This window comes from Corythoichthys intestinalis, chromosome 5 (assembly GCF_030265065.1).
Source record: "Corythoichthys intestinalis isolate RoL2023-P3 chromosome 5, ASM3026506v1, whole genome shotgun sequence".
Taxonomy (NCBI): Eukaryota; Metazoa; Chordata; class Actinopteri; order Syngnathiformes; family Syngnathidae; genus Corythoichthys; species Corythoichthys intestinalis.
The window spans coordinates 61784175-61810851 of NC_080399.1; the positions used below are offsets into that span (position 1 = coordinate 61784175).

The 26677-nt window shown below is 40.9% G+C and overlaps 2 protein-coding genes across 10 annotated transcripts in view; one reads left to right on the forward strand and one right to left on the reverse strand.

Annotated features, from left to right (window-relative positions):
- The window catches only part of ciapin1 (cytokine induced apoptosis inhibitor 1), a 54375-nt gene extending 28475 nt beyond the window's left edge, over positions 1-25900 (forward strand). For all 3 annotated transcript variants that reach the window (XM_057836982.1, XM_057836983.1, XM_057836984.1), the window contains 3 exons: positions 3885-4006; positions 25465-25543; positions 25626-25900. In XM_057836982.1, coding sequence (XP_057692965.1) covers positions 3885-4006; positions 25465-25543; positions 25626-25736 — 312 coding nt within the window. In that variant the 3' untranslated portion in view covers positions 25737-25900. The remainder of the gene's footprint in view (positions 1-3884; positions 4007-25464; positions 25544-25625) is intronic.
- prmt7 (protein arginine methyltransferase 7) overlaps positions 25815-26677 on the reverse strand; it is an 84100-nt gene continuing 83237 nt past the window's right edge. For all 7 annotated transcript variants that reach the window (XM_057836979.1, XM_057836974.1, XM_057836975.1 and 4 more), the window contains 2 exons: positions 26320-26416; positions 25815-26245 (listed from right to left, as the gene is read on the reverse strand). In XM_057836979.1, the coding sequence (XP_057692962.1) occupies positions 26087-26245; positions 26320-26416 (256 nt within the window). In that variant the 3' untranslated portion in view covers positions 25815-26086. The remainder of the gene's footprint in view (positions 26246-26319; positions 26417-26677) is intronic.

The following is a 26677-nucleotide window of genomic DNA, read 5'->3' on the forward strand; positions in this document are numbered from 1 at the left end:
TTAACTGCTATTTGGTAGCTAACCAATGGCTGGTTGGGGTTTGCTCTGCATTTAATGGCCAATTTTGGTCAAATTCGACTACGACTCGCAATGCCAGATGTGGGAGACAGTGAGGGCATAAAATGGGGGAAAAAAAAAAAAGCGATATTTAGTCGTTTGTTCTAGAGATGTGCCGGTTTCAAGCTATACCGTGGTATGAAAACGTCACGGTTTCTGGTTTCAGAACCTCTAAAATTTTCCATCATACGGTTCCTACGGTATTAGCGATTTTTATATGTCCCAAAAATGCAGGGAGGAATCCCTCGCTTGCAGCTGCAGGGTGCACCCCTCCAACTCCGGTTGTTCCTCTTTGAGTCTGTGAGTAAGCTGTGCTGCGCTATGGCTGGAGGAGGCGAAGCACCTGAACTTTTTCCCCATTGAAGAAAATGGAGTTGCCGGTACTATGGGAATGCTTCGGTTGCAGAAGGTTGCGGCTTAGAGGAGGAAGACCAACCGTCATGTTAAACATGTTTGCGGAGGGTGGCTGCCAGAGGAGGCAATACCTCCAATATGATTTTACTTATACAGTGGGGCAAAAAAGTATTTAGTCAGCCACCAATTGTGCCAGTTCTCCCACTTAAAAAGATGATAGAGGCTTGTAATTTTCTTCATAGGTGTACCTCAACGATGAGAGACAGAATGAGAAAAACAAATCCAGAAAATCACTTTGTCTGATTTTTAAAGAATTTATTTGCAAGTTATGGTGGAAAAGAAGTATTTGGTCACTTACAGACAAGCAAGATTTCTGGCTCTTACAGAGCTGTAACCTCTTTAAGAGGCTCCTCTGTCCTTCACTCATTGCCTCTATCAATGGCACGTGTACAAAAGTACAAAAGACAACTGTCCACAACCTCAAACAGTCACACTCCAAACTCCACTATGGCCAAGACCAAAGAGCTGTCATAGGACATAACAGAAACAAAATTCTAGACCTGAATCTTGTTGGGAAGACTTCCTCTGCAATAGGTAAGCAATTTGGTGTGAAGAAATCAACTGTGGGAGCAATTATTAGAAAATGGAAAACATGCAAGACCACTGTTGATCTGCCATGATCTGGCGCTCCCCGCAAGATGTCACCCTGTGGGGTCAAAATGACCCCAATAACAGTGAGCAAAAATCACAGAATCACACGGGGGAGCTCTTGAATGACCTGGGGAGAGCTGGGACCAAAGTAATTAAGGCTACTATCAATACCACACTCCGCCACCAGGAACTCAAATCCTGCAGTGCCAGATGTGTCCCCCTGCTTAGGCCGGTACACGTCCTGGCCCATATGAAGATTGCTATAGAGCATTTGGATGATCCAGAAGAGGACTGGGAGAATGTCATATCGTCCGATGTAACAAAAAATTGAACTTTCTGGTAGAAACAAAACTTCTCGTATTTGAAGGTGAAAGAATGCTGAATTGTAGGTGCTTGTCCGCAGTGAGAAACATTCATAAAAAATCACAGTGTATAATTTTTAATTTGTGTTATACCACTGCAAATAAGTATTGAACACCTCTATTAGCTAGAATTGTGAGCCTAAAAGACCTGTTAGTCGCCTGTATAAAGTTGAATGAGTCTGACTTGTTCACCTGTTTTAGGCAGTTAGCTGCATATAAACACCTGTCCACACCGTACACCCCAAAGAGCTGTCCAAAGGCACCAGAGACAGAATTGTAGTCCCCTTCAAGACTGGAAAGAGTTACAGGATTCCCAAGCAGCTTGGTGATGTAAGATCCACCGTTGGAGCAATTGTTAGAAAATGGAAGCGGGCTAAACATGGCTGTCAGTCTTCCTCAGACTGGGGCTCCATGCAAGATCTCTAAAATGACCCTAAGAATGGTAAGTAATCAGCCAAGAACTACACAGGAGGAGCTGCTCAATGACCTGAAAGGAGCCCGGACAACCATTTTCAAGGTTTCTGTTGGTAATACACTAAGACATCATGGTTTAAAATCATGCATTGCACGGGTGGTTCCCCTGCTTAAACCAGCACATGTCCAGGCCTGTTTTAAGTTTTCCAATGAACATTTGGATGATCCAAAGGAGTCACTGGAGAAAGTCATGTGGTCGTATAAGATCAAAATGGAACTTTCTGGTTTTAATTCCAATCATAGTTTTTGGAGGAAGAAGAATGACTAGTAACATCCTAAGAAGACCATCCCTACTGTGAAGCATGTGGTGGTAGCTTCATGCTTTGGGGGCGTTTTTCTGCACACGGGACTGGACGACTGCACCGTAGTAAGGAGAGGATGACCGGGGCCATGTATTGTGAAATTTTGGGGACTAATCTCCTTCCCTCAGTTAGAACATTGAAACAGGGTCGTGACCGGGTCTTCCAACATGAGAATGAACCGAAGCAGACAGCCAGAATAAACCAGGAGTGGCTTCGTAAAAAGCATATCAAGGTTTTGGAGGGACCTAACCAATCTCCAGACCTAAACCCAATAGCAAATCTTTGGAGGAAGCTCAAACTCTGTTTTTCTCAGTGACAGTCCAGAAACCTAATTGATCTAGAGAAGATTTGGTTGAAGCAGTGGTGCAAAATCCCTGCTGCTGTCTCTGCAAACCTGGTGAAAAGTTACAGAAAACGTTAGACCTCTGCAATTGTAAGCAAAGACTATTGTACCAAATATTGACATTGATTTTCTCAGGTGTTCAAATACGGTACTTATTTGCAGTAGTATAATACAAATCAGTGTTGTTTTTGGCAGCCTTTTTAATGTTAGACTTTTGGACAAAGTCATATTTAAGTCATTTCAAAATGTGTTGGATTTAGTCTAGTTTTAGTTGACAAATATTCAGAAAAGTTTTAGTCCAGTTTTAGTTGACGAAAACCCCAAAAACTTTAGACAAGTATTGGTTGGCGGATAAACAAGGTTTTAGTAAAAAAGTTTCCAACAATTTGGAATGAACATTGACAGTCAAGTAAACACTTATTTTCACAACAGTAGCTTTATTTTGGTAAAATTTACACAGTGAATGCAGTAAAATAAAATTTCTGCTGTGCAGGGAGGTACGAGTCATATGTAGCTTACAATTTATAAGGAACATAAGGAAGCATACATAACATGTTTGGAAATTAAAATAGTCCAAACCCTGATAACTGTAAAAAAACAACTCCTGGCCCGCTCAGTCCAAACAAGTCCAAATTGAATTGCACTGCAGTAACTCAGCCCGGTACGAATATCAAACGAATCCAAAGAGCAAGCGCATTTTCTTGGCATATTGTTCCAATGGGTCTGCCTTGTATTTGGACACTGTGGCAAAAGCCTCTGTACTATACGACTGTATCCTGTTGTTCTTCTGTTCTCTTTAGGCATTTTGATGTCAGGGATCTGGATGAGGGAAGAGGGATGCATTTACAAATCCAATTAAAACATTTAGCATTATATACACGACAACTGTATCTGAATATTTATTCACGTAGTAAGCATGTTGTAATTCAACACATATTGGTATATTGACAGTCTTTTCTAGAATATCACTGTTCTGAACATCAGCATTTCCAGCATTCGTGAGATTCATTTGAGCTTATCAACTGAAGCATTTTCGAACTGCTTGTGCAATTTCAGGAAAGCTTTGTGCTTTTGTTCTTCGTTCATATTTTCGGTGATCGCAAGTACTGTGTTCCCATATGCATTACTTGGAGATTCTTTACTTGATATATTTATGCAGTAGTGTCCTGGCGATATCACTTAAAGACCTAACTGTTGGTTCAACATTGTGGCTGCATCCTTCTGTAAATTTAGCGCAGCCTCTGCTTTTTTCAGTGAAGCTTTACTAACTTACTAACTAACTTACTCTGCTTACTTACTTTACTAACTATGTTTTGTTGTTCTATTGTTTTATCCTGCCAGGACCTTGTGGACTCTGATGCACTGCTTGATGAAGAAGACTTGAAGAAGCCAGAACCAGTGTCTCTTAAAGCCCCCACCTGTGGCGATGGAGCACGCAAGAAGAAGAAAGCCTGCAAGAACTGGTAACTTTTTAGCAATACAACATGGCAGATTCCTTAAAGTGACTATCCATTCGTTTGGACAGGGTAGCGGGGTCTTAAATACTAGGAAAAGTCTTAAATTTGATAACCGTAAATTAAGGCCTTGAAAAGGTCTTAAATTTTGTCTTCAATGTCATTCTCAAATGTCTTAATTTTTGCCTGTCTTGTCTGCGTGATAGAGCTAATAACTGTATAGTAAGTAAGCTAACAAAAAAAAGTATGGAACGTTGTCATAAAATTATTTTTCATTTTCTCTGGCTTTCTGACCGATAAATGCACAGTTTGTCGGAAAATCCAGATTTCCGCGTTTTCGAAAATGCAGCATTACGTTGGAGCTGTACGTGCAGTCAGTCTCTGACAAGCTGTCGGCGGCGGCGCAGCAACTTTGGAATGGGAAAGTGCAGACTGAACCCAATGTGGTGGAGAGACTCAAAATATGACTGGGTTCAGGCTGTACCAGGGAATGAGTCGGTGCAGCCTGTGCCTTAAAAACTTCAAGCTCAACACAATGGGACATATGGCCTTGGAGTCACACATGCAGAGTGCTAAACCTTTAGCATGCTCAGCAGCTACACTGAGGCAGGCACCCATATCCCAGTTCTGCTCAGCTAACCTCAACAGTCACCTCGGCTGCCTGCAGCACCGAGCCCTCTCAGCCAGGTAACATGCAAGCTCTTTGTGGCTCGACGGCAACTCTTAGGCAGAGGTGACGTGGACACTAGAGACAGTATCGGACCACCACTTGTATTCCTCAAATGACAGTATAAGCGAGCTCTTCAAAGTCATGTTCCCCAACTCAGAGATCGCCACTACATTCACATGTGGGAGCAACAAGACTGCCTACATTACTGCTGTCATTCTTTGTTATTCTCACAGTTTCTTTTGAATAATTTCATCTATGTATGCCAGAATAGGTGCGAAATTGGCCTTAAACTTGATTAGATGTGGTCTTGAAAAGGTCTTAAAAAGTCGTAAATTTGAATGGAAAAATCCTAAGGGGAACCCTGTCTGGAGGAATTTCTTCTAATTACATGAAAAATGTTTGAAGATATGTGCTGAAAACATGGGCACAAGCTGAGAACAATTGAGTGCTGACTCCGAGTTAGAGGCAGAAACTTTTTTCTTTCAGGATTTTTTTAGACCTGTCTAAAATGCAATCGGGTGATGTCACGTCCTGCTTTCCTCCCCTACCACTGTATAAGCTTAAGCGCCTTCAGTGGCTCTCCCTGGTTAGGTCGCCATTTTTTTTCTTTCTATTTTAGCAAGGACCAATACAACGATCCCTCTAATATGCACACACAATGCATTAAACAACTTGGTGACATAATATAAACTACCAAAAAATGTGGACAAAAGAAAAGGCTTCATTAAGAGCCACACAAACGGAGATCTATTTTATGCTCCCTTTTGCGGAAGTGATACGCTGGCGTACCCTTTTATTTCCCCCTCCCCTTAGTGTTTTCTATGCATATGATGACAACATGGTTTCAGAAGTGGGATAAAATCACATTTTCAAATATTTTACGTATATATATATATATATATATATATATATATATATATATTATACGTCTGTATCTCGGGCCCCCTATTTACTGCAAAATGGAACTGAAGGGGTGCCATTCGTTTGACCTACCTTTGGGACCCACCTCTGTTATTGTGAGAGTAGGTACGCTCAGTCAGCAGCTGGAGTTTGATCCGGAAAAGCTGCGAGTGATGTCATCACTTAAAATAAATCTCTCAATATCTATAAAATGATAGCAGCACAAGGGGGATTTTTTTTTTACAGGACAAAGGTAGCATAAACAAATGGCACCATTTTTTGCAATATATGCGGGGCTGCGTGACGTCGTCACTCGAATTATCTCAAATACAATAGCACAGACAAATCATAAACAATTGATGCCGTTTTTAGCCATATTTTATCAAAATGGGGCTGGTTGACCTCAGATCAGGGGTCGCGTTAACCGAATATGTTTTTTAAAACGGTGACGGAAAAAACTGAAGTCCATCCGTCATTTTGACAGGTTGCAATTCACACCCCAGACCACAGGGTGGCGAGTGAGCGTATTAATTAGCTATTGTCTCTCTTGATGCATGACGTCGTTGGCCTTACTCGGAAAAATGTCAAGGCAACTGAGTGTTTGCCTGGCACAGCCAGACTGTTCTCCCTGTATTTTTTCAAACACCGACAGAAAAGTCTGGGACACAGCCTCTCGAGTAGGTACAAAATCAATTGACAAATCAGATTTGTTTATTTGCGTGACGTGTTCTTCACGAGCAACGTCACTCTTGCGCGCCGAAAGTTGTCTCTAAAACAACACGGATGGCGGGAGAGCCGAGAATATGTTCCAATCCGCGGTAAATTCAGTTTTAAATGAGCTAAAACACATCGACACGAGACATTGACAACAGTCTGTCTCGCGCTAGCCATGTTGAATAAACTCCGTTCTCGTATGTTTACTTCCGCGCGCAAGTCCCTCGTCCTGCCTTCGTTGCTTTGCTAACGGCACGTCTGCCCGTCGCTGATTGGTGCACTCCGCTGTCTGTTTGCCTCTTGTTAAGCTTGTTCGGACAGAATATTAATTAAAAATGAATGAAAACTAAATACTATTGAATATGTCATTATTATCATATTAAAAATGTAAGTGACAGGTAAAAATAGATTATGACCGGATTTTTATGACACTGTCCGTCAAAATGACAGACAACGAAAAAGTCTAGCGCAACCTCTGCCTCAGATTGACCTATAAAAGCCTTGTAAATATCAATGATGGCACAAACGAAACTCTTTACAGCACAGATGTAGCACAAAGCAGGGGTGCTGTAAATTACTCACAGCAGGGGCTGCTGAGGATCTGCTTTAGTTTTTCCCATTCAAAAACCGCAGTTTCGGCCCAAATGTGTCATGCTCTCGCGTTTTCTCCATATACAGGGATTCAAAAAGTCTAATAAAGTCTTCAATCATTTTAATTTGAGGCCTTAAAATGCCTAAAATCTTATAAAAGGTCTTATATACAATTTTGAAAGGTCATAAAAATTTATTTACATTTCTACTTCACTTCTACTACAACTACTAGTTGTACTTAGTGTTCATATGCATCACAGTGTGAAAGAGCTGAGAATAAATTCATATACTTTGCAAGTAGGCCTGTTGCGATAACAAATTTTAGTAGACGATAAATTGTCACATAAATTATTGCCAATATGCAATATTATTGTCATTTTTTAAAAAACCAATTCAACGAACGCAGTGACAATACATCCTAATAATTCACCTTTTCAAATGCTTTATTTTTTATTCTTAAACACAAACTATATTAAAATGTATAAATATTATAAAACAATGTATAAGGAGTCATTTTAAAACTATTGAAGTGCAGAATATGAAATAGGAGAGAAATCTAATGGCATTTTTGTTGTCTGCCAGATAGGCCTCATTTAAAGTGTTTATTTGATCCAGAATGACTGTCTGCTTGACCTGCAAAGTGCGCATGATAACAAATTTGAAGCCAATTGTCATTTAATACATCATATTATCATTGCCAATAGGTTTTCAGTGTCATTTCCAATGTATTCTTAGTGTAGAATCTGAAGTTTTTGAGATTACCTTCAGAAATTTGAACATGACATGCTTTTATTTTGAAATGTTCACTGGAAGTGTGTTTGCAAAGCTGCTAGCCATCTGCTTTACACTCAGTAGAAAGTGCACTTTGCTTTTTGTCATGAATGTGGTGCCAGTATTAGATTGTAATCCAGCGAGTTTTCGTGTTTGAAGTGTCACCTTTTAACCGCAATTTTGCATTGTGGTGAAGACTAGTGACGGGATTAGTAGTTCACCCCATCCCGGTTCGTTCAGTAAAAAGACTCGCTCAAACAAATCGTTCGGTCCCATACCCGCTCAAATGAATCGTTCGGTTAGTGAACGGGAAGTGACGTTGCCAAACGAATCGCCAAAGACCGTTTAGCAATATTACTGAATGGGAAGTTACATTCCCCGCTTGCAGACAGGTTCCTCATTGGCCGCTCGTCGTTGATTCAGGAGTGAGTGACAGACGCTATTCTGTTTTCGCTGCCTCGTCTCTCCCCCCGCCGCTGCAACAGTGAGGGAGAACTTTCGCGCCGTCTGTCATATTTCTATGGGATCAAAGTTTTTTCTTTAAACCTGTCCTGTTCAGCTGTTTGACACGGAGAATGGAAGTCTAAGTGTCCGGTTGGTCTGAACAGTTTTAATGTTTCACATTGAGAGTATGAACTTACTCCCATTGTGATCATTCAACATATCTCGTTTATTATGATAAAGCAACGGACAGGAAAGGGTTATGGGGGGACAGAAGAAATGAAGGAGAGAAAGAAGAGACACAAACAACAAGAAATACATTGAATGCCTACATAAACTATTATTATGTTGGTGCTGTCGTTGGTTAGATGTATTTCCGGTTGACACCATGTGGGGGACCTGTTGACCAAGGAAAGAAGGGGAGGGGGTGGGGATTGGGAGGGGTAGAGTTTAAACAAATAAGCTCTGTGATTTAGAACCCAGTAATCATGTGAGTGTAAGCCCTTTGGCAACTGACCTTACGGCGACCCACTACGAGTCCCGGCACCGGGACCCCCCACCCGAGAGCGCCCAGTCACATTCAGCAGCACGCAAGCCCCACCAAACACGTGGAAGCCATGCAGACAAGCGGAGACACCACACAGGCGCCAACTCAAGGCCACGGCTCCCACCCAGCCAGCCCGTGGAGGGGGTGTGCAGCCCAGCCCCTCCCTCCTCCTGCAGCCCAGCAAAGGAGCCATCGTCACCCCCCTGGGATCCAGGGTGGTCCCCCGGGCCACCTGCGCTCCCATCAACCGGCCCTCAGGGATGGGAAGAGGATGGGACGCACCTCCAACTCCATACTTTTTTTTTTGTTTTTGTTTTTTTTTTTTTTTTTTGGTAAGCACAAATTTTCTCAAGCATGCCAAATTGCGTTTATGCTCTCTCTTCCCTCTTCCTTAAACGCGTTTGGCTATTTTTCTGGTGAAGTGAGATTACACACAAATAGGAAAAAAAAAGACTTCAAACGCAGCGAAAACTAAATAACATAGGCCACATTTACATTTAGTGCAAAAATAAGAAATCAAAGACTATTATAAAAAGATTACTACATACTCAATAGTAATTTCTGCTGTGCGTTGTGTGCACAGATGTAGTATGATTCCCATCCCTTCTCCGCTGGCGTCATTTACTACTGACTAGAAATTAGTCTCATAGTATATTGTCTTTAGAGCTGTCCTGACTAGTTGACATAGTCGACGTCATCGATGACGTAAATCCGTCGACGAGCACTACATCCCGTCGATGGTTGATAAAGGGCTAAAAAAATATATGCGTGGAAAGTTCAGAATGTCGGACGCTCTGTATGCAAGCGGGGAAAGCGGCACAAAGCCAAAAAACCGCACCAGAGTGTCCAAAACATTGACTTATTTCAAAGAAACAAGGGAGGGTACACTCTTGTGTCCTGTCTCTTCAATGCCAAGCTTGGCTGCACGTCGGCCGTGAATAAACATCTAAAGCGCCGTCACCCAGTTTGTAAGTCCATCTAACTAACTAACGACATGTTTTATTGAAGTTGCTAAGCCTGTCGCGATATGCAATCAGTCCATTTATCGCACGGCAAATAAAAATGAGGTCGGTAATTTTCACGGCTGCCTTTTATCCCTGCGCACGTGCGTGCATACACATTGGTGCGTGCTGATGGCATATGAGACTGGCATATGAGACTCCAGTTCCTTTCTCTTATCAACACGCTGTAGAATTAAAGTTCAGACATACAAAATAAGAAAACACATCTATATTAAACACTGTAACGTTAGCACTGCTACGCTGAGGTGAATGGGGGGAAAAAAGGCAACTTACTTTAGCCTGCTATAAAACATTGGCAGTCGTCTCGTGAAAGCAAACTTGCGGTTAAAAGGTGACACTTCAAACATGAAAAATCGCTGGTTAACAGCATTTGCAAACGATAAAAATGACCCAAAAAAATCTATTACTGACACTATGTGCAATGACAAAAAGTGATTTTTTTTGCGGCGTGTAAAGCTGAAGTTAGCGGTATAGCGAATGTACTTCCGGTGAACATTTCAAAATAAAAGCATGTCATATAAATAGCGTTTTCTGGAGTTAATCCCACATACTTCAGAATTCAGATTCTACACTAAGAATACCTTTAAAATGCCACCCCACATGAAAAATCTGATTGGTAATGAATAATTATTATAATTATTATAATACTATTATATATAGTACTATACTATAATATTAATGCTTGGTGTTTTTTAAAGAATTGTTTTGAATCATGTCAGAAAGGCGAAGTCAGTGTTCTGAATCTGTTTACATTCCATTCTTTTGCACTAGTTAATTCTATCAGCATTTGAACTCATTGTTTATTTGTACTTTAATAAATAATTTAAGTGTTCCAATATGTTTTTGTGAATTGATAAGCATCAACAAAAATGTCATTGCTAAATTAGTTAAAAAAAAAAAAATTTTTTTTAAATTATTAGATTAGTCGACTAATCGTAAAAATAGTCGGCAGACTAATCGGGAGAAAATAAGTCGTTTGGGACAGCCCTAATTGTCTTTGCACTCTCATTAGTCTGGTAAGAAAAGGGAGACATATAGTTACACCCCCTTTGCCCGTTTAGTTTTTGTGCGCTTGAGTAGCACAGGATGGACTCTACATTAATTTGTCAACTTTGCGCAACACTCGATACGCTCGCGTGGCTGTGCTCAAGTGAATTGACAAAAGATACTTAAAAAATATATTATTATTATTTTGTAACCACGAACACACAATAACTAGTGCCCCATTTTTTTCACAAGCCTGTATTTCCGCTCCCGGGCTTCAGGACAAATTTGCACGAAAGATACAGTGATACCTCAGCTCACAAACGCTTAAGCTCACAAACTTTTCGCCTCAAGAACATTAAATTCGCGAGCATATAGTCTCTGCTGACGAACTAGTTTTCGGCGGACAAACCAAACCACGCGGTCGAACAGCGCCACGAGAAGCTGACGCACGCTCACGGCGTCCCAGTTCGTCCCCTCCCTTTCGTTGAGTGCGGACGTGGTTTGTGTTTGATAGACATTTTGGACCATATTGAGTGTACTTTTGCTATTATGGGACCGAAAAAGAGTTACCTACAGTCCTTATGGAAGGTGACTCGTGTTACCAATTCGCCCTCGACTGGTAATTGGCGGTGCTTTCAGCTTCCCACCGTAGTGAGAAGTGGACCAGCGAGTCACGTTGGCTCGTTGTCGTCGGTTGTCTTCGGTTCGCCCGATTTCCTCTCCAGAAAGGTGGCGGCGTGCATACAAACACCCAGAGGCGTCGGATGGCTTTTTGTGGGCACTTTTATTAACAACCAAAAGCATGTGGGGGGCACAGCACAGGAGTCTACGCTAACTGCGCACTTTGCCGGAAACACTCTCCTTCCAAACAGTAACTCCCTCCCTCCCTCCTCCTCCAACTCCATTCCATCAAGCCATCAACTACCATCACAAAGGTAAATAAAACGACTTTATTATACAGTACAGTTTATTTCTTTAATTATAATACAATAGCACATTTATTATACATAAAATAAGGTATATTTTTGTGTAGTTTTAAGGCTTATTTAGTAGAAAATTATGTTTTATGGGGACCTGGGAACGGATTATTCTCATTTTAATGGTTTCTTATGGGAAATAAATGTTCGGAAGACGAACTTTTCGCCTTACACACACTTTCTGGGAACCAATTATGTTCGTGAGCTGAGGTATCACTGTACTTTCATTTTTATTTTTGGGACTACTACTACAATAACTTAAGCCCCATTTATTTCTTTTCACGCGTATCCCTATAAGTTACAGCTACATGGCTACTGTTTATTAAGTCAGCAACTAAAAGCACCTGGGAGCATGAGAGTTCCAAAATATTTAAAGCAGAAATTGAAGTAATTTCATAACATGCCAAATAGGGTCACAATTAAAGTAATTAAACATTGTCCAACAAGTAAAGCATGAAAAAATAATTTATATGTTGCATATTTGACAAAATAATCGCGTTTCCGAAGTTCGAGCCTGAAAGGGGACGAACCCGGAAGTGATACGTCACACCGGGAACAGCGATGGCAGCTCCATACATACGGCTGCCATACAAAGCCCTTCAAACAATGATTCAAACAGCGATATAAGCGATAGATCGAGCGCAAGGGAGTAGATCCAAGTTTTTGAAGAGTTGGAGGAAGAAGAGTAGGTTGAAATTTTATGTTGGACCTAACATGTATTAGCCAGACGCTAATCAGGATGCAAACAATGTGCCTAGACTACCTGACATGGAATGGATACAAGACCAATCGAGATTACAAAATTGGTAAAATATAGGCTGTTATTATTTTCATGATTTGAAGATGCAGGCATTTGCACATAATTTTATGTTTTTGTCTAGCTGATGACATTGTTAAAATAAATAATAATCAGACTTCATGTTCAGTTTGGCAGATCCGGCAGCTCTCGTGCATATAAAATAATACTATAAAAACGTTGGGGGGAAAGAAGGAGATGAGTCGTTGATGGCTTTCTCCACTTTATTGTGGCAACAATAAGAAAAAAAAATAATAGTGGACTGCCGCCACATTCGACCGCGAAGTTTTTCTTCTCGCTGATCTCCTCCTCGCCTCCTACTACTCCAGTGTCTCTTAAACGGATCGTGCATAGTGTCTTGTTATGAGGTTTTTGTTTACAATTAATTAAAAAAATAATAATAAAGCAAACGTGACACACAGAATAGCTTGCTAAAATTTGCTTAAATATATTGTTCTACGTAAAGGAGGTCAGCCAAGGTCAGCCCCCCCACCTTTTTACCACACAAAATCTGGCCCCTTTGCAAAAAGTCTGGACACCCCTGGTCTAGATCATCGTAACAATAATGGTCATTTTGTTAGCGAACTCTCGTCCTCAGGAACTTTTGTCTTTCCACAATACTGTACTTCAAAATACTCTTCTGAAATAGCAACGAGTGACGTCAAATGCTATGCTAGGAGTAGCACGCGACAATTCGGGTCAAAAACACCTCATAAAGAACTTAAATGTTACGTCAATGTCAGTATATTAAGGTGGTTTTCACAGTCTTAAACCAGAAATACATTCATTAACTTCAAATGCCTTTCTGTGGGTTTTTCTCCCAATTTCCATCCCTGCGCCAAGCCGACGTAGCAGCTGCAAGCTTTCAGTAGAACTTGCACTTTCCAAAATAAAACGTGAAAAGGAACAATTTTTATTTTAAGTGCTATATTTAGACGACTTATGGCAAATAGTGCGTACAAATGAGCTTCATATATACATTTAGACCTCATGTTAAATTATAAAATGTATAAGTTAGTGGATCTTTAATCTTAAAAAAAAAAAAAAAAAACTTTGCAAGCCGTGGCAGGTTTTATTTTGGTGTGGCGGCCCGCCGCGATATTTTCTAAATGTAGGGGAAATGCTGCTTCTTGTCATTCGTGCATTTTTATTTTCATGACTATTGACATTATAAACTCTCACTGAAGGTAATAAAACTATGAACCCACGCGTGATAGTCAGGATCTGAGTCGTGTCGTGGCTGTCCTCATTAAATTTGTCATCTCGATCGAGTGTCCTCCATGTCTTGAACATCCAACTCACGTTTAGCTACGTATATTAACTCATTTGCTCCTGGAAACGTATAAATACGTTCTATTTTTAAATGCTTCACTGTCCCAAAAACGTATTTATATGTCTTTTGCGTTTTTTTTTAATAAGAAGCATATATACCTTCCACTGAACAACACTCCAAACCCATTTTAAAGCAATAAAACTGGCCACTGGAGGGCAGTAGCGCATTTAGCAAGACCAGGCAACCCGATTCAACAGCAGTGAAAGGCCGGGCATCATGGTCGGAGCGCTGGCGGCACGATGCCAGGCGGCGCTCCGACCGAACAAAACAACGAGAGGACGCCTGGAAGGCCAGGCGTTGGATGACTGCGCAAAACAAGTGAGACCCTCAGTAAAGTGGCCCGCCAAGCAGACCCCGCAAAAACCCAAAAATAATCCATCTTTGTGAGACAGACAACGATGAGGGAAAAGTTAACACGGCTGACGTGGCGACAATGGCGTCATCTCGGCGACAAACTGTCATCTCTCAGTAGTCATGTGTGAATAAATTGCTACTTTGCTATCAAAAGCTCTATTTGTCTGGTTGTTCATGTTATTTTGTAAAAGGAAAACATTTCAGATGTTTGGGATGTCACTGAAGCAAAAAATAGCCATGTTAAAGTCAAACTTATGTTTGAAATATATGCGTTTACAAAAAGCTCATCTTCTTAGTTTTTTCATCAGAAATTTGAAAATTGCCCAAACTAAGCTATTTTCTAATGCTGATTTCTAAAGAATGGAAAAGGATATGAACTTAATTTCATTTTCTGCTGAAAGAAGAGAGTCTAATCTTTCTTTTGGTGGGTTCCATGTTTATATAGCAATGGAACAGAATTTTCTGTGGGCCTTGCAAAATCAGTCAAAATCCGGAAAAAACGGCCGGGAGCGAAGGGCCTTGCTCTGGTGAAAATGGCTGGGAGTGAATGAGTTAAGGGCGCACATCAGATGGCCATTGTACCGTGGCATCGGACGTGTTTGGATCAGTTTGAGTAGCAGCATCACTCATATTAGGTGAATACTGAACAGACACGCTTACTGCCTGATGAACTGACAGTAGGAGTGAATTATCAGCTTCCTCTGTGACTAGCGGAACGCCCGAAGGTTCGCCTACCGCTGTAGTGACAGGAGTGGCTTCGCTGCCAAAGAGCATCCAGCAGTTTGTCTTTGGCGCTCTATTGCGTGCATTTCACTTGATATCCGAGCACGTTTAGGCTTTTTGTGGGGGAAAATATTTGGAACAGCATTTGGTTTTAGTCTGCGCTTATATCCAGCCGCTCCGGTGAGCTCTTTCGTAAGTTGTCGTCGACTAAAAGCCTAAAACCCGGTAGGAGAAAAATGGCGAGAACGAAGCCTTCGGTCCTTTGCAAGTTTTGCCAGTCTGCTGGCATTTTGCCAAACCTTTCTCCTCTCCATGTCAACAGGAAATGTGTGGGGACTCACATCACTCCCCTTGTTTCCATTTGACTGGAAATTGCATCCAAAAGCAGCACATCGTGGCATTTTACTTTGCGAGTTTAGGCAGCAATATGCAATTCTTGTACACGCTACACATTTGGAAACATCCCATTTACGTCATCACTGCAAGCCTGCAAGACATGGCGCCAACTATCGGTCAAAATATGTACTAAATAATTGATTTAACATCTTATGTGTTTCTAACAACATATTTTAGTACAAGAGAACAATTGTGGTTTATTAGAGCGTACATGTAATTAAGGTAGAAGATCCCTTTAAAGGGAGATGCTCCACAATTTCATTTCATTTCAACTGTATCATGACAATAAAGGGCTATTCTAGTCTATAAAATAAATAAATAAAACAACGCTCGAAAAAAATATTACCCTAAAAATACTATTGCAAATCAGCATTCAGATAATCCATTAGTCTGTTAAGAAAATGGAGACATATATGTATATATACTGTACACCCCCCGCTCGCGTTTAGTATTTTGGCGCTTGAGTAGCACAGGATGGACGGATGGACTCAACATTAATTTGTCAAATTTGCGACCCATCCTGACAAGCTCTGACATGAAAATAAAGAAGAAAAAACACTTGGGGAAAAAAAATGAGATGAAAATACTTTTTCACAGCAAATCATTATTATGGGGATTTTACTAAATAGTCATTTTTCCTGGGCACAGATGAGATAAATTTCACTACCGTGAAGTCCAGCTAGTCTCTTGACAGCCCCCCGGATGTATTTGTAGCTCACCCTTTGCCCACCTTGTTGCTACTGGTGAAAGAGTTTCAAACTACTGTAAAGTTGATACTATGTCGTCATGTAGTCTCGAGTCTGTTGAGAAAAGTAGTACGCTAAACCTTGCTCACTGGGTTTGTGTGGCGATTTTGTGCGTTTGAGTAGCATATAATTGGCTCCACATTAGGATATAAGTGACCTTTTCTTTCAGTCCTTGACTCATTCACTGCCGCAGCGCTGTGACTGCCGGGAAGTTAGCGTAGCAGAACGAATCATCTAAGCATTCTCTGTAGGACCGAGAGTAAGTGACATCTTGCCCCCTGCCTGCATGCTGGCTACTTATTGGCCACGCGTTTCCAGTGAGTGACAGATGCTATGATTCTGTTTCCGCTCTCTCACCTGCCCAGTAACTGTGAAAGTAACTGGAGTCTCATATGCAATCAACACGCACGCTTTAGGGGTGTGCCATCTTAGGCACCCCACAATTTGATTCGATTAAGATTCAGGGTGCTACAATTTGATGCTTGAACGATGATCACGGTTATCACGATTATCGATCCATCGTGCATTACTAATAAAGTAGCTAGACAAATTTGTCTATTTTTTTTTTTTTTTTAAATATCCTAATGATTCAACAGGAATGATGGAAACATGCCCATACAACAAAATGCTGACCTCTAGATACTCTTTTTCTCAAGAAGGTGCTAAAACATTAGCGGTTTCAAAGGCAGTACTTATTTCTCTCAACAATACAATAAAATTTACACAGGTGGAATTAATTCTACATTTTCTGTAAATAAACAGTCTTTAACAATAAGACTTCTTTTAACCAATATACTTTGTTTTCACAGATTTCTGTACTATTTTGCATGTTTGTAGTGTTACCGCTGTACTTAATCCTGGGTTTAAACATTTTGCATCTGCAGTAATTTATGTACACCGCTAAACAACACACAACTTGACATGGAAATATATATTAGCGAAGTCGCTAATTAGCATGGTGCTCGGCGCTAACTAGTAACATCTCAAAAACAACAACAATAAAGGCTAAACAGTACAAGAGGGTTCGTGTACTCACCTCTGATAGACGGACACTAGACTTAACAAAACACTAGGGACTTTTTCCGATTAAGATGACTTGAACCCACTGCTGGACAACTGACAAACAAGTAGAAACAAACTATCTCTCTTCCCCTCTCGCTCTAAAAAATAACTTGCGCACAGAAGCGTGACCACTGGGTCCCTGCCTGTCTCATACACAAATTCATTTTCCGGTCTTTTGAATAGGATTAAATCTCTCGCTCAGCATCCATCATAACGTTGTGCGTGCATCCGTTAAAGTTGTCCGTCCGGGGGGCAGACGTGCCTTGTATTTAATTCCGCTACGAGCGGCTGTCATAAAGTTATCAGGGAAAATAATAATTTTTGGACACTTATGAATCGTAATCGAATCGTCGCATGTCAAATCGCGATGCATGTAATAATCAATTTTTTTTGGCACTCCCTTAGCACGATGAATCGCAGCCGGGAAAATTACCGCTCTCGTTTTTATTTTCCGTACCATAATTTAACTTATCGCATATTGCAATAGGCTTATTTGCAAGTAATTTCCGGGCCTCCAAATCTTTTGTACGTTTTTTTTTTTGCCGGTATCGGTATGAAATGGGTCATAAAGACTTTTTTTAACACCATAATGAATTAAATTTAAGAGTCTTAAATTTAGCTTGTTGAACCCTGCAGAGACACTTCATACTAAGCGTGCACAATGACAGCATGCTGGATAGTTTATGTACTACTATTAGGCTACAACAAAGACTGTGTTTTATTTCACCTACACAGCAAAATCATGAGTGTTAATTTAACCCAGAGTTAAAATCAACACTTATTCTGAGTTAAACTCCATGGGAATTATACGAAGTTACACTTTGGAAAGCATTAATATTTGAACTTATTAATTGTGTTAAATATCTGGCACTGTCAGTGTTGTTTAATAACACATTAAAGTGTACTTTTAACACTAAATTGTGATACTCTTTTTCACTCTTACTAAGCCCAGTACCCAGTCAAGTACTGGATGATAGTTAGGAGTTTGTCATGACGTGCACCCAATGCAGTCGAAGAAGCAAAGCATACACTGTGAGTCCATTTTTCTCTCCAATAGTTTATTTTGATGGCGTCTAATAACTCAAAAGCACTTTGTCCAAATAAAAGTAACAAAGCAAAAGACTCAAAAAGGGAACAAACTAAAAGAGCACATTCCTTTTAGGCACGCTGCACTAAGCCACAGCCAATTTTATTTTATTTTTTTGTATGCCCGAGCCCGGGCAACAAAAAGGACTCAGAAAAGGAGGAAATGCAGGGATGCGATTCGTGGTTGCGTTTTGGGTGATCACATTTGTGACGATGCATAATGATAACAAATGAAAGTCTGTCTTTGGTAACAAATTCTCCCAGTTAAACAAGACTGTGAGATGCATATACAATAAACATTTATATCTATTATATTTATGTGTCTGTTCTGTCATTTGGATAGTTCATGTGTCATTTCCTTGGCAAAATGCAGCAACAGCCATTTATTTTAATTTCTTTGAGTTGGCAGATAAAACCACATTTTCTTAATGTTTAAATTAGGGATGTCCCGATCCAGGTTTTTGCACTTCCGATCCGATACCGATACTGACCGATACCGACCTGTCTGAGCACGTGTTAGAAAGTTATTTAGCCTCCTTACTTAGTTGTCAGACTCATGTTGAAAAAGGTTTTAGCACTCTTGATAACAACTAGCCAGCTGAATTAGGTGAGTTTGAATAACACACAACGGTTGGTAACAAGGAACTGGCCTGTTTATTCAGTGACAAACACAAAACATAAATAACAAACAGAAATGGCATAGTCAGTCAGTAAAATGTGCAAATAATGTAAACTGTCTTAAAAAAGCAAAACACACCAACAACCTCAGTGGAAAATCCCACAAATCCTCCAAGCTATTAGATGCTTTTAATGTTACGTGCATTAGTTACAAAAATTGTATAAAAAGCCTCTCAGGTTTAAATAAACGACTATTTCAGTATCAAGTTAACATTTTAAAACAGTAAATAAAATATTCAAGTCCCCATTCTGTATCAGCAGCTTTAAACTACATTCAATTCATTTGATTTTGCGAATCAACTGTTTAAGTTCTTAAAATTGCTCCCGTTATTCCATAATTTCCCTTCTACTTTCGACATGTGAGTTTTATAACTGTTTGGAAGATAGAGTCAAGTCAAGATTTTGCCGATTTAGGAGTATTTTAGATAAAAAGTTAATTAGGTTCGCTTGGAAGGTTCACAACAGCCTACTAGGGAAGTCTTCTACTTTCAGATGGCGGCTGTTTACTAACGCATCTGGTTTTCAATACTTTAATGTTGCGAACACAGTCGATTCTGTCGCTTTGCATCTAGTTCTATTTACATATGATATCTTATCTCCAGTAAAACGAGGTTGACGTAGTCAGCAGCAGTCAGGTATTTTTGTGTTTTTTTTATCCAGCGGCATGAGTTGAGCTAAAGCCGTGAGTTGAGCATTGGCATTACCCGGGTCTATGACAAGCATTATGTTTACTTTCGGGACGCAATACGGTCAGTTTCTCATTGCGTCCCGAAGACGGCGCTGTTTATTAGTTCCGCTTTACTTGACATATTTCAATAATCGGAATTTGGATTTTTGTGAATCGTTCTCGAATCTTCCACGGCCAAATCGCTCAAGGATGGAATGATGGCTGGGCATGCTGTACCGTAGTTCTAAGTGTTGGATGGTGTGTCTTTACTCACGAGAGATAATGGCTCGTCATCCAGAATGAATTCTTCGGCAATGACTCTTGTTATTCCCTGGGCTTTGGGACTGTCGAGTGCCAGTTTGTCACGCATAGCAAAAGTTTCTGCCAGTGTCAGTTGCGTAGGACCTTTCTTTTTGTCTTCGGTTTTCTTAACGTACTCCTCATATTGTTTGTGGTGGTATTTCGCTAAATGCTTGATTAGGTTGGTTGTATTAAAACTTCTTACAGCTTTACCACTACGCGTGACTTTATTGTGGCATATGTTGCACTCTGCCTCTTCGTCTTTGTCATCCTTTAAGGTGAAATGATCCCACACAGCTGACATTTTTACTGATAAAGTCTCTCGGTAAATTGGGAGACGGTAATGTAAATGTAGTGTGTTGAAGGTGTGCCGTAAAATGCGGACCAGATTTTAGGGAAACCAACGCAAAAACTGGAATGGATTATGTAAATTGGTGCGCTTGAAAACCCGACCGGATTTTAAAAAACTGGATCGGAATTTTTCTGTGTTCCGATCCGATGCGCATTTTTTTGCCCATATCGGCGTCCGATCCAATCGGGACATCTCTAGTTTAAATAGTCTACCTATTTTTATGTTCATTGTAAATGCATTTACACAACGAAATAACGCAGGAAAGGTTAAATATATTTCTGTGTGGGATATTGTGCTCACTTGTGACGGGATCTGTCGTTCACTTGAGTAAACGAATCCATTCCGGTTCGTTCAGTAAAAAGATTCGTTCAAACAAACCGTTCAATGAATCGTTCGCCCCCCTCATCTCCCTTCCCGCCCAAATGAATCGTTTGGTTAGTGAATGGGAAGTGACGTTGCCGAACGAATCACCAAAGACCGCTTCGCAGTATAACTGAACGGGAAGTGACATTCCTTGGTCCCTCCCTCTCTTGCACACAGGCTCCTCATTGACCGCTCGTCGTAGTTTCAGAAATGAGTGACAGGCGATATCATTCTGCTTTCACAGACAACCTCGTCTCCCTCCCGCTGCTGCAAAAGCGAGGGAGAACCTCCGCGTCGTCTGTCCTATTTCTATGGGCTCAAAAGTCATGGCTCGTGCTTGCATTTTGATTTAGGACACGGTTAAACATTTTCCTTTTTTGGGGGGAGTGGGGGTTTAAGGTCGGGGGCGCACGGACTTTATTTAGCATGTTCTTGATCACATATACAATGCTGCTGCTACCAGCCAACGCAGCATGCTTGCTGTCACGAAAATAAAAAAAAAATCGAAAGTTTAATTTCTAAATATGGAACGACCAACACATCATATTTACCTCTCGCTCTGTTGTATTTTTTTTTTCATGCTCATCACTATTATTTTTGGCCACTATTGTTAAAACTAAAGTGTAAATAACTAGTTGTCAAATGTGCTTCTTTCTTTAAAAACAGTACTACATTTTGATATTTGCCAGTTTAATTGCAAATCAGTATTAAGATGATCGTATTGAATTTTTGCACTGGTATTAATAAATAAAATAATCCGGTCAGCTCCCCTGTCGTCCCCGCATCTCAGATCGTCAAATGCTGACGAGAAATAATTGTTTGCTCTTCACGATGTCCCCTTTCTGCTCTCATTAGTCTGTTAAGAAAAATGTAGACATATTGCGACATCTCCCGTGTCCGCGTGCGTTGTTTTTGGGCGCTTGAGTAGCACATGATGGACGGATTGACATAATTTGTCAAACCAACCAACACCCGACACGCTCTGACACGAAAAAAAACAAAACAAAACACTCGGAAAAAATCGACATGTATATACAGTTTCATTGCAAATCAGTATTATGGTGATTATACTAAATATTCTTTTTTTCTGTGCACATATGAGGTAAATATCGCTGCCATGAAGCCTCCATATAGTGAGTTATCTGCCCCCTTCACTGCCGTCACGCGACCGCCGCTCAGCTTTTGCTTGCTTCGTAGCTACCCGTGTTTTAAATTACTGTAAATTTGATAGTATGTCGTCATAGGTAGACCCGAGTCTGTTGAGAAAAGTAGTACACTAAACCATGCTCGCTAGATTTGTGTGGTGTTTTTGTCTGTTTGAGCAGCATTTGATAGGCTCCACGTTAACAAATATGTGACAAAGTCATTTCCTTTCATTTTTTGACTCGTTCACCGCATAGTCATTACTGGAAAGTCAAGTTAGCAGCAAGCTAGGTCAGGAACCGGAGGACCGAGTCACTGAACGGGAAGTGACAAAACTAAGTCTTGCCCCCCTGCCTACACGCTGGCTGCTTATTGGCCACACGTGGAGGTGAGTGACAGACGCCCTGATTCTATTTCCGCTCCCTCCCCTGCCCGCAATGAGGCTGGCGTCTGATTGGTCGTGTGCGATGTCAGAAGACGCTGCCGCTTGCTCAACGCCCTCCCACACAGCGAACAAGCACCAACTTCATAAAACGAATCAGTGCAGATAGTGATTAGTTCGGTCTCGTTCACCCAAACAATTCGTTCAAAAATAACGAATCGTTCGCGACCAATACAACACTAGTGCTCACATGGACGCGCTTCTCGGACAAGGAGAGGAACAGCAGCATATACAAAAATAAATTAAAATACTTTTAAATAACATTATCATCATCAGAACACACAAAAGAACAACCTCCCTTAAGGAACACTGAAACAAATAACATTTTAAGGAACAACAAAAGACCAATCTGCCTTAAGGAGCACTGAAACAAAATAAGAACATTTTAAGTAACGCACAAAAGAACAACCTGCCTTTAAGAGTATTAAAACACATGGGGAAATGCTAATATTTTTACCATTTATCCATAAACGCATGCCTTTTGGATTCATATCATGCCACTTCGTGTAATTACACACATCGCAACACCAAGAAAATGATAGAAATTTGGATCGATTGTCAAGCTAAAGCGACTGGCGCCTGAGATCCCTGAAATCTGGCATATTGTGTGCATGACGTCACAACCAGGAAACACCCGGCTCAGTGCAGCTTGGGTCCTGACAAAGTACTGGATGACAGCGATGATGGCGGACTATTTTGTTTCTAGTTGCAGCGACGAATCCGACGTAGAAGGATGTAACGAACGTTCTTTTAATGGTGACGAGGAGAGTTATGAACCTTTCTTTGGTGTTTTGGGTTATCAATTTGAGCCCAAACAAAAGCCAATGTAGCCTAATGAAACGATCATTGAGGGGAGCAATCACACAGATGAAACACCGGCAACTAATCGCGTGGAAAACACCGATTGGTTTGTTTTGCATTTCTTTTTGTGAAGCTGATACACCGTAACCGCAAATAAATATATAGAATAATTATCATTTATTGTGCTATCATAGGTTTTTGCTCTGCCAACAGACACAAATATGAATGGGATTAGAGGATTTGTTGTATATATTTTACGAGCGATAATTTATACATGTGTCCAGTCCAATGCGTGTTTTTTATTATAAAAGAGAACTCTGGCCATTTTGAGCATGGCTACTCCCCTCCTTTGCTTTGCCTGGGGTGGTGGGGTGGTCTCATCAGTGCCAGTCATCATCCTCTTTCTTGATATCTGGGGACATTTAGGTGGCTGCGCGTGTATGGTGAGCACCGCAACTGCTTTCAGCAGCAATTTCTTAGCAAAACCTGATTTCACTTGTCCATAGTTCGAATAGCTTTCAGGTGTAAAATGCGCACCACACAAAACCATGCCGAGGGCTGGGTCTGCAAAATTAGCCCTCTTTGCACGGACAAACTTTACCCATTGTCTGCATAGTCCAGCTCTTTTTCTTGCGTTCGGGAACTCATGAGTACTATGTTGTGACAAATGGCTATTTGTACACCACATAGCACAACATGTTTGAATCATTTTAGCGACTTTTTTGACAAAACACGAACACAACTCTCTCGTCGATTAACAACGATGGCACCTGCCTCGACCTTTTTCTTCCTGGTTGTGACGTCACAGCCCCATTCGGCTGTCTCCGGGCTACATTCGGAAATGTTCGTAATTTTCGATCTATTTTCGATAATTGCTCATGAATGTGATTTATTTTTTTGTTAACTTTATTAATATTTGTTATCTTGTCACATAACTGTTCTTGGCTGGCAGTGCTTTAACTTCTCATTCCAGAGGCAAACTAGATTCAGAGTGGTATATTATCTCCTCCCAGTTCTCTTTGTGCTGTATAGAAAGGAGATTAAAAAAATCTTAACAAATCTGGCACAATGTTGGCCATACGCTCTTCCTCTTCACGTGCCTGTAGCTTCTCACACAACCCATGATATATCTCGTACACAGACTTGAGCGTCAAGTAAACAGTGCTGAATCTGGTCTCACCCATTTGGACCACAGTTTTGGATAGTTGTGCTGCCAAACCAGATTGTTTGATGTCACGCACAGCACTCTTGGCTGCACTTATGGTTTCTCCAATATCTGGGGCATTTACAGACAGTGCGTCCTTGTCCAACCCATGGCAACTAAAAGGCTTTAAAGCTTTCACGATGTTATTCCCCTGATTAGTCACCAGCACTATTCTGGATAAAGATGAGTGTTCCAAACCAAATCTATTCTCCAGAAGCCGCACCCATTCTGTTTTTTTATTGTTCCCACTTTTGGCATCTTCTGCTGGAAATAGAGCAGTGGTGAGGGTTTTGCTGACCAAGTTGAATTCCGTCTCAGAAAAATGACAAGTTATTGCAATATAACTCATCACCCTGTAATCATCCATCCACATATCGGTACTCATGGCAATGTCACAGCCACTTGCTAGAACGTTCTTTACCTGCGTAATTAGCATGCTCCTTTTTACTTCGGCCTTCTGGATACATGCCTTTGACACCGTGGAGCTGCGAGGCAGGACCGAGTCGATGGGTACGCGGCCAAAAGTTGACCCAACATAAATCAGTTCTTGGGCCAGACATTTAAAAGCTTCGCCAATAACCACTGAAAATGGCCTTCGGTCCTGGCAGCAAAAATCAACGCACTTGTCCACAATGTCCCGCTTAGCACGAACTGGTGCAGCCCCCGCAACAAATGATAGTAAAGATGTTTGACTTGTATCATCTTTTAGGCCAGTGCAGTTTTTAAGGTGCCAGTCTTTCTGCTCTCGTACGAGAGCAAAGCACCACATTTGTCAAATTTTTGAATAGTGTTAGAATATATTCTGGCGAGAATTAGTGTCCAGTAGGGTTCTCCCCTGGCTCACCTCAAGCTTGTCTTGTCTGCACGTTTATCCAAATGAATGTTCTTAAAACAAAGAAATTTGTATGGATTTTACACGTTCGATTGTAGTCCAGCAGTGCCGTACCATTCTGAATTAACTGAAATGCTGTGCTGAAAAGGGCCAGCGATGACTACATTGTCTTTGAAAACTTCCAGGTGGATAAGAGCTTGATGAAAATGTTTTATCATTTTTTTCGATACTGTGTTGGTACAGGAACACCTTACTTCAGGGGTATTGTGCGTGTGGCATCTAAAGTTGCTGGAGCGGAATTTAGACTTCCAAATTTTTTAATACCCAAATGTTCCAAAAAAGCCAAGTCTATCCAGGTGGACATGACCCACCCTCTCAACCAGAATACTGTTTCCATGATTATTAGAAACAACCACTTCATGATATCTGCTGCCAAGCACAGTTACTACTAATGAACGTTGCCATGCCAAATGTTTCTAAATTGGATGCATTTTAGGACTTTTTACATATAGTTGTGTCTAAAATGCCCAGTATTTCAAAGTGATTGATCATGCTTGTGTCTTGAACAGCACATGCGGTTTAGCTGAGGAACTGGAGGAGAGTAAAGGACAACAGATGAGAAATCTTCCCAAGTCTGCCTGTGGGAGTGTGAGTGCAATATGCTAAGATAGTTGAGTTACAAAACTTAGGTGGTCAGTGATAAAATGTGTATTTGCCCCCTCTTTTTCAGTGTTACCTTGGCGATGCATTTCGTTGTGCCAGCTGTCCATATATGGGGATGCCAGCATTCAAACCGGGGGAGAAGATTGTTTTGGAAAACAGCACGCTGACAGATGCTTGATTGAAACTTCAAGGCTGATTCGGAACTTAGAATCATTCCACTTATTCTAAATTGAACAAAAGGTGGTTCCAGGACTCATTTCCTTGGAGCTTTTAACAGATCACGTTAGCAGCCCATTTATTTATCTTTATCAGTTGTTCAGTCAATAAACATTAAGGATGCCATTTTGTGCGTCTTTGAAAGGTTTCTGTGCAGAGAATGTTTTCACAGCCTCAATACAATGATCCCAGCAGTTTTTCCCTCTCCATTAAAAAAAGAGGGGGAAAAAAAGCTCAATTGGGTGTTGAAAACATGTGTCAATCAATGGAAAGGCCAAGTGAGAAGAAATGTTGACAACTGCTTCATATCCATCAATTTGATTTGACATCAAAATCCATCTCGACATTTCCGGAATTGGGATCAAAGACAAAGTTGTAAAACACAGCCTCTCTGTCAGTGCCTGAGGTCTCCCATCCTGATCTGAAGAAATACACTCCCTGTTTACTGTGCCGACTCCACTCACAGAGGCCCTACAACAAATGGTTAGCACTGTTACCATTTCCAATTTATTTGATCGTAGTTCAACAATAGACTAGAGACATACCTGATCACCGATCAGTTTAGTTAAACCCACACTGACCGAGACATCCGTAGTCAGATCGTACTCCAACCACACTGCTAAGCCATGGCAGTGACCGCTCCTGAAACGGAGAAAAAATTGAGCTGCAGTTTAATACCCGCCCGCATATTTTGTCTGGTAAATAGTTCTAAAAAGAGAACAATAAGCTGGTTCATCATGTTCAGCACAAAACTTCTGACAAAACTAGCGGCTCCTGACCATAAGATTTCAAGGATTAGGAAGAGAAAAGTTTTGAACGGGTCGAAGGCCGATAAACCAAGCCGGGTCAATGAATTAAGCTTTCCCGACCTAATCAGCTGTCACGGTGACATGGAACAAAGAA